Source organism: Rosa rugosa, chromosome 4, assembly GCF_958449725.1.
Source record: "Rosa rugosa chromosome 4, drRosRugo1.1, whole genome shotgun sequence".
Classification (NCBI taxonomy): Eukaryota; Viridiplantae; Streptophyta; class Magnoliopsida; order Rosales; family Rosaceae; genus Rosa; species Rosa rugosa.
This window is the reverse complement of record NC_084823.1, coordinates 18,850,869-18,863,734: the sequence shown is the minus strand read 5'-3', so window position 1 is coordinate 18,863,734 and position 12,866 is coordinate 18,850,869. Positions and strand designations below refer to the sequence as shown.

Sequence of the window (12,866 nt, the reverse complement as noted above, 5' to 3'; positions counted from 1 at the left end):
TAAGTCTAAGAGTTTAGAGTATTCCAGGTTGCAGATGAACTTGTAGCAGAGTTTTCTGACCCTATCAATGGTGTCACATCCCCTGATCAAATTGACGAGGTGCGCATTGAAGTGGCTGATTATATACAGAGTTTGATGTAGGAATGTGACTGCCAAGATGTTTTTTTAGTAAGGCTAGCTAGTTTTGGCTTTGAAGCAAAGCTTGGTGTGGAACTTTTGTACATTGTTGCTCGTATGTTTCCAAGCTAGCTTTTGTAAGTTTAGGGGTTTATTTTGTGAATTATGTTAAATCATGAATTTGGAAAGAAAATTAATGGGAAAGCCCCTTATTTTGGATGATGAGAAATGCAATTTTTTTCCCAGCAATAGCTAAATGCAAAGTTTTCACATCATACTTGTCAAAGTGAAGTGAAGTGTATTAAAGCATAATAAAACAGTAATGCCAAGGAAAACGAAGTCTGTTGAGAGATTAGAAATCAGTATCAAAAATGAAATCGATGTCCTATGATTATCAATATATCGAATTGTAACTCAAAATCGATGTAATCAAAATTACTGCACATCGATTTCTAATCACCAAACCGTAATCTATTATGAACATACAAATCACCTACCGTAGAGTAAACTGATGTGTGGTCAAAAGGTGAACATCGGTTTTGGAAATAATAAACGATGTCTTCAATGAACTAACACATCAGTTTGAATAAACATAGTCGACGTAAATAATACCGTTGAACATCGGTTTATTTAATTGAAAACGATGTTCAGTCTCAAAACAAACATCATTTCTGAATAAAAACACGATGTAGAATAAAGATACAGACATCGTTCCTAGGAAAATAATGTAGCAACCTACATGTAAAAATGACCACGAACAAACAATACTCATGGGAACTGATGTCTACAAGTGTACTGGACATCGCTTCTGGAATAGAAATCGATGCAAATGTTCAAGTAGGTATTGTTCGACATATATTTTTTTAAGCATAAAATGTGAAAATATGAAGAATTAGACATACCTAACATACAAAAATATGATGATTATAACGATTATACATCGATTTGTTTTTTAGAATCGATGTTGGTTGTTGTCTGGGACATCGGTTGAAAACGCGCTTATACTGATGTCTATACTTTTCTCTACACCCACTAAGACATCGGTCGAAAATTAGTTTAACATCGGTCCAGAACCGATGTCTATGAACAAAATTCTAGTAGTGCCCATTTCATAATCCAACCCATCTTCGAAACCCAGAACCCAATTTCATCAGTTTCACCGACCAAGACATCAATCCCCAAGCAGTGAAGTTGTAGTCTTTGACTCTTTTCTAGTCGACTCGAGAAGGGATTAGTTTAATGGAAAAATGGTTGGGATTAACAGAGAAGAGAGCAGAGGAGGAAGAGGGAAGAGAAGTGAAGATATGTTAAAGGAAGAAGGAACCTTCCAATTCCACCCCCGGTATTCATTGTTGTTATGAGACACACAAGATAGAGAAGTGACAAGATACTGAAGAGGAAGATGAGAGAGAAATCGAGGAGAGAGAGAAACCGAATTTGTTATTTTTCTAAAATTTTATTTTTGAATTTTGGAATTTTGCCTGCAATGTGGGCCCCACCAATGCTAAGTTGGCATGCCACATCACCTACTTAACAGCTCCATTTGACGGAACCATGACGGAGTGATCTATTGGATGAGAAATGATAGTGTGAGGGTGTTTTTGATGAAATTGAAAGTCCAGGGACTAAATTGATTTTGAACCCAAACCACAGGGTAGTAAACAATATTTAGCCCATATAAATATTTCGGGATGAGACGAGATCAACCCGATTGAAATTACAATATCATTTTAATCCCAAAGTATTCGGGACGGGATGGACAGGACCATCGTGTTCACTCAAAAATAATAATGATTCGATCCAATATCGCCCGGGACAGGTTCAGGTTCATTTGCCCACCCATACAACCCAATACACATGATGACAAACTACATACTGAATCTTTTATCTCATTGGTCTCATGTTCAATAGTTCATTTATGTTTGTCAGTCAAAACATATAGGATGTTTTTATATTTTGTCAATTTTAATATCTTCAATTGTCTCAATGTGTTCAATACTTCACCAACGAATTTCCTTATCACCCACAAATATTCAAGACTTTACCACATTAAACTCCAGTCCCCAATAGCAATAGCATTGTAGTATGAGAAAACATGACAACATAAAACCCTAGAACCAAACAAATCCTATACAATAAATTCTTGACTTTCATAAACAATCGATACTTTCTACACCACTGACATGCATAGTATCATATATGGGAGCCAAAACCCTAAGAGGAAAGAAACTCATATGAGGGGACCCTTTTTGCATACCTCCAAATACATGTGGATCCTCTCAACCCAAAAATACCTCTAATAGTTTGCCATGTCGATTCATGATTTAGGATTCCCGAATCTAATCTACTTTATCTAGACCTTGATTAATTTGCAGCAAAATCTCTTATCCTCTGCCTTTTATCACATCTACTTGAACAAAGAGTATGTGTGTGTGTGTGTGAGTAAGGGTGTACTCAGTTTCATCGGTTCAGTTTTTTGGTACTAACCGAAACAACAACAAAATTCGCTTAACCGGCTTATTGGTTCGATTAAGTTTGGTTTCGGTTAATTTTAACAAAGAAATTAAAAGTAACAACAAGAAATTAAACACATATATGAATTAAGGGTTAGGATCATAGGACACATTATTTTACACTTCTTTTTAGCCATTTAGGTTAAAGTGTTTATTAATGAATTAAATTAGAAAAAAATCCTAAGCGCGCTGCTGCACGCCCCTAAACCCTAAGCACCAGTCCAGATGGTCTCCGTCTGTCATCACCCACCAAAACCATCACACCATGGCATCCATTGAAGACGTCACTGCGTCTTTTGCTGCCTTGTTCATTGATCTCTCACGAAGAAATAGAGGTGCTCAATGCTGCCCTAAGCAGTCCAACCTGCTTACCAAACCTTTGGCGAAACAACCTTCTTCAAGTGAGTTTGGGTTTTGGATAAGGGTTTCAAGATCCAGGAATGGGAATAGAACCACTTCATGTTGGCCTTTAATCTGCTCAAGGATTGGAACAAGGTCCTATGGGGTGGACCATGGAGATTCAATCACGCTCATGTGGTTTCATAAGAATATGATGGCGTTGCACCTCTGCAAACTGTTGAAATGAACTCTCTCTTCTTTTTGGGTGCGAATCACTAACTTCCCACCCTTGTTTGAAGACCCTGATACAATCAGGGATATTGCCTTTGTGGCTGGTAAGTTTATTGAACTTGATGAGAAGCTTTTTGAAAACATGGGGAAATGTTAGGGTTAGGGTTTCACATGAGCTCTCTAAACCTTTCTTTCTCCAAAAAACCCTACGACTTGCTTCAACTGTGGAGGCCAACATCTCCTTCTTCTTTGAGAAGCTAGTAGGCAAGTGCAACATGTGCCATTTAATTGTTCATGAAGGAGATCATTGCCCTCGAGGCAGTTCATGTTTAAGACTAGAGCGTAGCCCTCTAGAGAAAAGATTTAAAATTGGAAGCTCTTTTCTAGGGTTTACTGCGAATAAGTTCGTGGACGGTGCATTTAGGTTTCAGGGGATCCAAACTCCTATTTTACGTTTTGCTGGCAGATCACTATTTGGACCTCTTCAGCATACTGGACGCAGACCTGTTGTACTGCGTGAGAAGATAGTGTCTTCCAAGGCTAGTGCAGGTCTATGGCATTGATCTCGGTCACAAAACCAGTGACCATTAACGACTCCCCTTGTGCACAAGGTGCTGCAACTATACCTTCTTATGAATTGGCATTTGAGGGGGTAAGTGAATGTGCGAATGACTCTACCATTGAGGGAATTACATGTTGCACCAACTGTGTCTGAACTTGAAATTGCAACTGTGGCTACTTTGCCTCCACCTGAGAAACCGAAACCTAAGAAAAGGAATAGGCCTCCATCATTTGCTTCATCTAAAAAAAAAACTAAAAATCTTATTGTCCGAGCTGTTCAACAAGGTAGCACTACATGATGCACCAACAAGAAACTAAAGGTACTGTTCCCTAGCAAATTCTTTGCTAGGTCTCTTGAATTGATTGAGGCACCTGGCAGCATTTTGGTGCCCAAGGGCATGATGCCGGAAGTGCAAGCTGAACCAAAGAAGAAGAGAGGGAGGTCGCTTGGATCCAAGAACAAGAACCCTCCTAAATTGAAAAGGGTTGCTGAAGCACAGGAGACCTGCCTTGCTTATCTCACCAAACCTCCTACTCCTAGTAAGAAAGGCAAGGAGAAAATTTAAGTTTGTGTTTGTGTGTGACTTAGTATATTTGCTATGTTCTTTGCATAGTTTATAGGCTCACTTTGAATAAGGGAGCATTGATTGCAATAGTGAGTGCTGCTAGAATGTCATTTGCCACATCAAACTTTAAATTAATCAAGACCATTGAAATCACTTAAATCTAATGGCTAAAAATATGTGTAAAATAAAGCGTCTCAACAATCGGACCCATGAATTAAAGTAACAATTTAGTGCTTGACTGGCTACAACAGAAATTTTTTTTTGATAAGAAAGACAAGTCGTAGTAAAAGAAGAAACTGACGCGAGTAATTTGTAGGGTCATAAATCTTTCTGTTTCCCGCCCCCCGATCCGGCGCCTCACTCCCTCTCTCTGCCTCCGTCTTCTGTGGGAGAGAGCTTTCACAATGGAAAATGTGAGAGTCTTGACAATCGCAGACTTACTCCAACGCGGCCGTTGCCTCACCGGAACCTCCTCTTTCGGTACCCCTTCTTCCTTTGCTCCAAAATCAAACCCCTCCATTTCTCCCATCCCCTCAAACCCTAACCCTAATTCCACCACTAAGGTTCTCCCCTCTCTCGACCACTTTGTCCTCATCATCGGAACTATAACTCTCCCCAGCGCCACCTCCACCTCCACCTCCGCTTCAAACGCCGCCGCCGCTCCTCGATGCTCCTACAACACTTGCTTCCAATTCTCAGACAACTCGGCCGCCTCGATCTGCTGCGACGTTCTTGATTTCGATGCTCGGATTCTCGACAAGAGAATCAATGTTCTCGCTTGGAATTTCATTCCCTTCAAACGTGGCGGTGGGTTCTTGGAGATTATCAGATGGGGGTTTCAGGGTTCAATAGGTGGAATTTGGCCCTGTTCGAATATCATTTCTATGGAGTTAGGCCCTTCCACTGCTAATGAAGACAGTTCCAAGGCTCGTCATGGCGTGTTCGGCGCACTGGAGTCGGTTAGCCCTTTCTCCATTGTTTCATGTAGAACAGGTGATAGCAATTCGAAAAGCTACAAGGCTTTGGATTCAGGCCCTCCGACAAGCCTCCGCGGCTTCTTAGTCCAATTTATGGTTTGTGAGTGTAGATCATGCAGTTCAAAGGAGTCAATCATGGTTTTGAAGGATTCAATTCAAGAAAGAGATACTCATTCTTTTACCAAACCAATGTTTGTATATTGTTGCGGTTCTGTTTCATCCTGGCATCCTGTATTTACGAAACTTGTGGGAAATATTGTTGCTATATCAGGCTTGAAAAAGAAGTTGGTTTTTATAGGGAAGGAAGAGTCTAAAGTAATGTGTGTAACTACAGGAAGTTCTGCCTTGCATTTGAGCAGATTGTCCAAGAAATTGACGCCGAAAGTTACAGTAGGTAGAAAGGGAAATGGGGAAGTTGGTTCGTATAGAGGGGTAGTTAAAGGTGTGTATATGCAAGGAATGGTTGCGGAATTGGATAATGAGGTGTGGCTGTTGTTAACTGATCAACTGCTTACTCCACCGCATAGTGTTAGGGCGGGTGCTCTCGTAAGTCTTCTAACTTTTATTAATCTGGCCTCCAAGTTTTTCCCTCGACTACCTTTTGATGTCTTCTTTTAATTTGGCCTTTTTGTTTGTTACTAGGTTTCTGTGAGAAATGCCCATTTTGTAAATCCCAGATTTTCTTGGACAAGAAGAATGCTTATACTTGGTGCTTGCTTTAGGACCAGTGTAATTGTGGAATCCTTCTCTCCAATTGGAACTCGGTAAAACATGTATTTTCAATTGCTATTGGGAAAATTCTCAATCATGGCCTTTTTACGGTGACTTCAGGAAATAAATTCATACTACTGACTTCTGGATAGAAAATCCGGATTCCTCTCATTGTATTGCTATTCTAATGTGCATTGTAGCTATTTAATTTCTTTGGGATACCCAGACATTCATGCATGTAGTAAGTAATTCACTTGAATGCTGCAGGTGTCATATAGCCTCACAATCACAGAGTTCGTTGGGGAAGTTCATCGAATCCTTAGCATTTTCTTCCAGATTATGGTATTGGTTTCTTAGTTACTTGATTGGGCTTTGGATTTGATTTATCTGGTTTATCTATAATCATTAGAGGATAAATTTCCCGGTTAGTTTATTTAGCTGGACTGTTGGATTCCAGGGTATTGCTGGTTGCCTCGTATTTCCGGAAAAAGTTTGCTGGTATCTTATCTGAGAAGGAAATTTTGGGCTCAAAACATGTAAATTACTTTTTTTATGAAGCGTATGTTTTCTTGCAATATAGTTTTTATTTGGTTTTCTGATAAGTTAATTTGGACGGTTGCAAGGTGCTACCAGAAGGGAGGATTAGTTGAGATGTATGCTAGTTCACAGATGCCTTCGTCAAAGCATCAAACTCGGGTAATTTAGTTTTGCTTTTGGATTGTTAACACCTTTTCTTATTGTACTTTGCTTTCATATTTTTATATAGTTTTGATTTGCAGGCGGGAGTATTCATGGAATTTTGCAAGCATGATTCCTGTGCCTGTGGTTGTGAGCCATACATAGATAATCTGACTCTGGTACGTCAGGCCAGGATAATTTATGTGATCTACATATGAATTGTCTTTTTTACTGTTTTAGATTGGCTCATTTGATTTGGTATATTATTGTTAATTTGTATGGCTGTTCATGGTCAGGTGAGTGCTAAAAGTAACTCTTTTCAAATTTCAGGTGATCCCCCTGTCTTTTTTCATATATCACTGTGAGCCCGCATGGATGAGGGCACTGGACCTGGAAGGTAACAGTAGAAAATTGCATGATGACAAACAGTACAGCCTTCAATTATGTGAAGGGAGATCTTATGTTCAGTCTATTAGAAAGATCTTTTCAAGTGAAGATATAGGCATAACTTTGATTGGAAGTTTGAAGGTTAGTGGTCTTGTTAATGGTTATCTATTTTCTGGTTGAAATACTTTGCATATTTACAGCAGTATTATTTGGTGTATATTGTCATTGCCATCGCCATATAGTGCTTGTGGTAATTCAACAGCTCAATCTGAGTTATGCTTTTCTATCTCCTTTGATTTTTAAGTAGTGCAGTTTATTGCTTGATTTATCCACCTCTGTATGTTGATGATATACAGACTTCTCCATCTTCCGGAAGACTGCAGTTGGTTGATGCAACTGGTAGCATTGATGTTCTTGTACCAGACATTCCATCTACTTGGGATGCCACTAGAACAATCAAGGTCATGTTTGACAATAATACTACTTAGGTCAATTAATTTATATTTCAAATATGTCCTTTGTATCTCTGGACTCACTTGGGTCATTTTGGCTTTCTAGGTAGTTGACTACAGTGTCATTATTGAAGGCATGCCTGGATCTGTGGATTCCGAAGGATTGCTTGAATATGATTTGTTCTCAACTCGAACTATCTTTGATTTTGTACCATTGGCAAGAAAGGTGAACTTAACAGTTTGTGTTTACTTTCGCTTGAGAAGTCCGTTGTGCAGAAATCTTTGCTTTTATCCTTGTACTGGATTGGGAGAAGATTTGAAGAGATTTGAAAGTGGAACATTTCACCTGCTATGGATTACCCACAAATTTCCTGTGCTACACAAGGTATACTCCTGCTTTATCGTTTATGTAATTGCTGCAATTTTTTTAAAGCAGCTCCAGGAGTTTCGTATATGTCTTTAGAAACCTAAAGCAGAAAAGGGAGAAGTCATTTGTTGTAGCAGTCTTGCTAGTAGACATGGATAGCTATATTTTGTTTTTACTTCATATGTTTGACCAGTTGTAATGCATTTTATCAGTTTCAAGGTGATGTGTTAACAAGCTCATTAAGCATGTTTGTTGAGGCTATAATCTTGCCATGGAATTTATCAGTTGCTGAAAACAATGGTATTGCATGTCAAACTGGGGTAGTTGGGGATGATCCAAAAAATTCCATGGAATTCTGTGCTGTTGGATGTTACTTGAAGAATGATTCTTTCAAGAGACGGAAGGTTTGTGATTCATCAAGGAAGGAACTAAGTTCTGGTTCAATGGACTGTTCCTATGAGGCCGTCGGAAAACTGAATTCTTGTTCTGAGTCTTACATTGAATCCAGTGAGGATAAAACATATAGCGACTTGAGTTGTCATGAAATATCTGGTTTGGCTATAATCAGCGAAGTTGCTCGTTCAGTTATGTTGTACTGTTCAAAAACCAAATTAAATAGTGGTGGCTTTTGCGGTCCAAGTGGACAGAAGATATTGCTCGAGTTTAAGTCTGACAGCTTTTATAAGTATCAGGTGTGTCAGCTTTCTCCTTTTTGTAATTAGTACATGCTGCAGGGGGAATAACTATTTCTGTAAATAACTTTTTTTCTTTCATATTTTACATTGCAGCTGTTGCAGATTGGCTGCTATTATATCACAAAGCATGATATAGAAGATTCTTTTTGTAATCTTAAGGGCTCTGACTATTTCATTGGTAAAAAAATTCTCATCCCTCCCACAACTCATCTGTGGAGCCTTTCATTTGGTTCTGATGAGATTTGTCAAAATAACAGTTCATCAAAGTGTATTCCATTGGATGATTCTCTTATAAGTGACGAGCTTCTATCTGGATATCATAACGAAGTACTTCTTCAGACATCCAATGAAAATTTGTCTGGAACCTCTTCAGACATGTGTCTTTGTCTGTCTGCAAGCGTATTAGGTCTTGGAGAGCTACAGCAAAAGGAACTGAAAGAAAGCCTGATCAAGCCAGTTGTGACACCAAAAGACATTCCAAAAATCTCTTCATGCATTAGGCCTGTAACGACTGCGCCTCCACTATCAACTGAATCTAACCGCATGTTTCCTGAGGGAAACCTAATATCTATGCGTGGGCATGTGGTTGCGGTTCATAGCGTTGAGGACAACTCTGTTGATCCATATTTGAACCGTCAAAACCTTCGTGATCCTCTTGAGCTGAGATTCTTGCAGAGGACAACAAGCAGTTGCATTCACGTGTTGGTGGATAATCAGATTGTAATTCTCATATGCTCTTTCTTTCTTTCTTTATTCGTTAGTTTTAATTTTTTAATTTTTTGCATGTCTTATAGATAAGAAACTATAAATATATTTTGATCTCATAGGATCATTTTAATCAAATAGGTAAAGCTATCTGGTTCTTTGCGCAATCATGATTTTCCAGTCGGATTTGGACCTGGTGTGGATGCAACATTTTATCGGATTCTTGCATTGTGGTATGCACTATCTTGTCCTTCAGTCAGTCTGTTTCTTCTTTTCAGAATTCTTGCTCTCATGTGTAATGGCATAGTGTGATATTGCCTTTAAGGCTTTAACGCTTTCAGTACTAGTCCTTTAACAGATTTTATGTAACTTTTTATTTATATTTTCTTGCTTATATTTTTTCATTCCGAAACTGTAACTGATAGTTTTAAAGTTTCAACTTTTTTTTTTTTTTATTCAGGAATTTTTTTTTATTAATTTTTTTTTCCAGTTTTATTAATAAATAAAGTTAGTTTTTGACCTCCATTTGGTAGTTGTTAGAACCCCATCTGTCTAACGATACCAGGTCTTTGTATACTCGAAAGTTACTTTCCAGTCGGGAAGAGAATTTCCAGACAAAATCTTTCAGCTGAACGGGAAACTGTTGGTATATATTAAGTTGATTGATTGACGTCTGTCCTTTGGTTTTTCAGGGAGCAGAATAGATGGATCTTGACATCGGTATCATTTATTACAATCCATTCCATAAGTGGAGACAATGAATCATGTGGTGTCAAGAGCTCTAATCCTGCTTCATACACACCCAATGCTTCGCCTCAAGAGATTGTTCGTTCAGGGTTGATATCTGAATTGGATCAAAGTTTGGACTTCAAGCCAATGCTGTTGCATTGCAGGGTGAGTTCTGTAGATTTGTTTTTTCACTAGCGGCCAAGCTAATTACTGCTCTTTTCTATACCTTTAATCTTGTTCCTAGAGGGATGAAGCTTCTTCTTCACGTATCAACATTGCAATTCTATAGGTTGTTGCTATCCATTTCCTGGTTCTAGAGAAGAAAAGTGGAAATGTCAATTATCAACTAAAAAATCACTTGAGGCAGCATCTTGTTGACGTCCCACTTGCTGGCTTTGTTCTAGGTAATCTATTGATTTATTTCAGAAAGATTAGTGTGGAGTTTGCTTGGGGTGTTGAGAATGTATACATCCCACATGGGAAAAATGGGACATTGCCTATGGGTTTATAAGGGTTTGGGCCACTCCATCCATTGCCAATTAGTTTTGGATGTGAACCCCAGATTACTTTATCATGGTATCAGAGCGGGTTACTCACGTGTGCATGCCTGACGGCCACACGGGCTCTACGTCACCCAAGTTGTCCACGTTTCGCCACACGTGCGGGGGCGTGTTGAGAATGTATACATCCCACATGGGAAAAATTGGACCTTGCCTATAGGTTAGAAGGGTTTGGGCCACTCCATCCATTGCCAATTGGTTTTGGATGTGAACTCCAGATTCCTTTATCAGGGGGTGTAAAAAGATGTTAAAATATTCAAAGTTTGGTCTTTGTGTCTTCATTCGTTAAATTTGTTTATCCCTTGAATTTTCAGGTTCTTTAAAAAAAAACTGAATGTGATTTGGATGAAGTCCAACACTATATCCCATAAATGCAAACAGCGATGCTAGTGTTACAGAATCTGATGTGGTGGCTTACACGGGAATGCCCGTGTTAAATTATTGGAATGAACTGATGGCACTTAGCGTGAAACACATGGCACGTTACCTCAGTGGCCTTGTCAATTTGTAAACTAGTTTTTTATTGATTAATTAATTTATTTGTTTTTATTTTTTTTAAGCACTTTCTACCAATAGCATTTTAAATGTAGAATTCTACTGTTGAATACCATCTCTCCCTTTGTTAATATATGTTTCTAGATGATGGCCATGTTTAAATATCAACACATGCGGACAATGTATGCATAATGCAGTTGGTGCTACTTTTTAGTCAGTATTAACAAAATGATATCCAGATCTCCAACACTAGGAAGCAGTCTGTTTGCTTGGTGATGAATAGATGAACAAAAATTATGTTGCTATTGTACTCCTTTTGGCGTTAGTTAATATTGTTTTAATCTCTACCTTTAATGTGCAGATGACGGTTCTTCTCCATGCTGTTGTTGGGCTAATGCTGAAAGAGCGGCAACCTTGCTGAGGCTGCATGAAGAATTCCCAGAGTTAGCTTTTGAAAATAGTGGCTGGACCTTAAAGTGGGTCAGAACGGACAATAATTCATGGAGTTCCACTATCTATCATCTCGAGAGAATTTTAAATAATCATCATCGGATTGTAGTGAGGAACTATGGATCAATGTTTGATTCGTCTTATCAAGATCTCGCTGTGTCTGTGAGTTCAGATAATGCCCTCAGCAGCTATGATGAAAACCTTCTAAAGTTTATAGTCTTCAATGCTTGCTTCAGCAAATTTTGGGTTAGTTGGTTTTCAATTTGGAATTGGTTCATAAAATATAGTTGGCTCTCCACTAAACCTTTCCATGCATGTCCAAATTATCTGCGAGGTGAGATATTTTTTCATTTGTTGCAGACCATTGGTGCTAGTATGATGGATTTGGATGCTGTCAGGCGATTGAAGAGAGAGAACCTTGTGGAAATGGAGATGTTTATGCATTCCATGCAACATATATGGGCCGCAGAAGTTCAACACATTAACCATCTGGGTCAGGCCAGGAATGTTATTCAAGAACTGATAGACGGGTAAATGTATTGTATATTTGTATTGATTAGTTATCTACTGTGTGAGATTCTGAACAGTGTGTCAAGCGTTTTCATGAGATATGACGATAGCATATTTTGGTACTAATTGATTGGATTTCTCTGTTGATCAATGAATCCATAGCATCTTATGGCTCATATCTTCGGTTGTTCATCATGCCGTCATAACGTATTGTATGTAAGTTCCAATTTGTGCAGAAAAATAGAGTTTCAGTTAGAACATGCATATCCAAATCTACAATGGTCTCACGAATACCCAAAACTGTTAAGGTAAGTTGATCTAGATTTGTTCTTGAACTAGTTTGACAACCAAACAAGATGACATGAAGCCATCAGTACTAGTGACTAGGTGTGCCCAAGTTCCATTGATCTTCAGATTCCTGGGAAGTTGAGGGAGAAGAGGAGCAGAATATAATGAATATGGGTACAACAAATGGAGAGAAGTGGGCTTTAATCCGGAATGATCCTTTAATTTGGTTTTGTAATTAAAGACTGAAAATGGTTAGAAAGAGGAACAGGAAGATGGAAACAAGAACAAAAACAGGGTATTTTCGAAATTTGAAATAACAAAAAGATCAACTTAATAAAGTATAAGAACGAAGGGATTAATTGTGGTTTGTCAAAAAGTGGTGTGAATATCAATTTGAATATACAAGATAGTTTCACCCAAAAAAAAAAAAATTACATACAGAATTGAGTTAGAGCTTTTATTACAAACAGTTTTTGGCTTATTAACTCATTCAACACTTGGAGTTGAAGAGGCCGCCGGAGATGGTGGAGATCTG

At 38.5% G+C, this 12,866-nt stretch overlaps 1 protein-coding gene across 3 annotated transcripts; it reads left to right on the top strand.

The window, feature by feature from the left end:
• Positions 1-4,643: 4,643 nt before the first annotated feature.
• On the top strand, positions 4,644-12,219 carry LOC133743143 (CST complex subunit CTC1). 3 transcript variants are annotated; one of them, XM_062170960.1, is made up of 16 exons: positions 4,647-5,850; positions 5,947-6,068; positions 6,283-6,357; positions 6,473-6,551; positions 6,649-6,711; positions 6,795-6,872; positions 7,024-7,221; positions 7,437-7,541; positions 7,639-7,917; positions 8,112-8,591; positions 8,688-9,314; positions 9,441-9,532; positions 9,992-10,193; positions 10,318-10,432; positions 11,445-11,779; positions 11,894-12,219. In XM_062170960.1, the coding sequence occupies exons 1-16, from the start codon at positions 4,732-4,734 to the stop codon at positions 12,065-12,067; spliced, it is 4,143 nt and encodes a 1,380-aa protein (XP_062026944.1). In that variant the 5' UTR covers positions 4,647-4,731; the 3' UTR covers positions 12,068-12,219. The 3 variants fall into 3 exon arrangements, with proteins under 3 accessions (XP_062026946.1, XP_062026945.1, XP_062026944.1); XM_062170961.1 differs by lacking the exons at positions 11,445-11,779; positions 11,894-12,219 and adding an exon at positions 10,903-11,064 and having other exon boundaries at positions 4,645-5,850; XM_062170962.1 differs by lacking the exons at positions 10,318-10,432; positions 11,894-12,219 and having other exon boundaries at positions 4,644-5,850; positions 11,445-11,655.
• Positions 12,220-12,866: the final 647 nt, after the last annotated feature.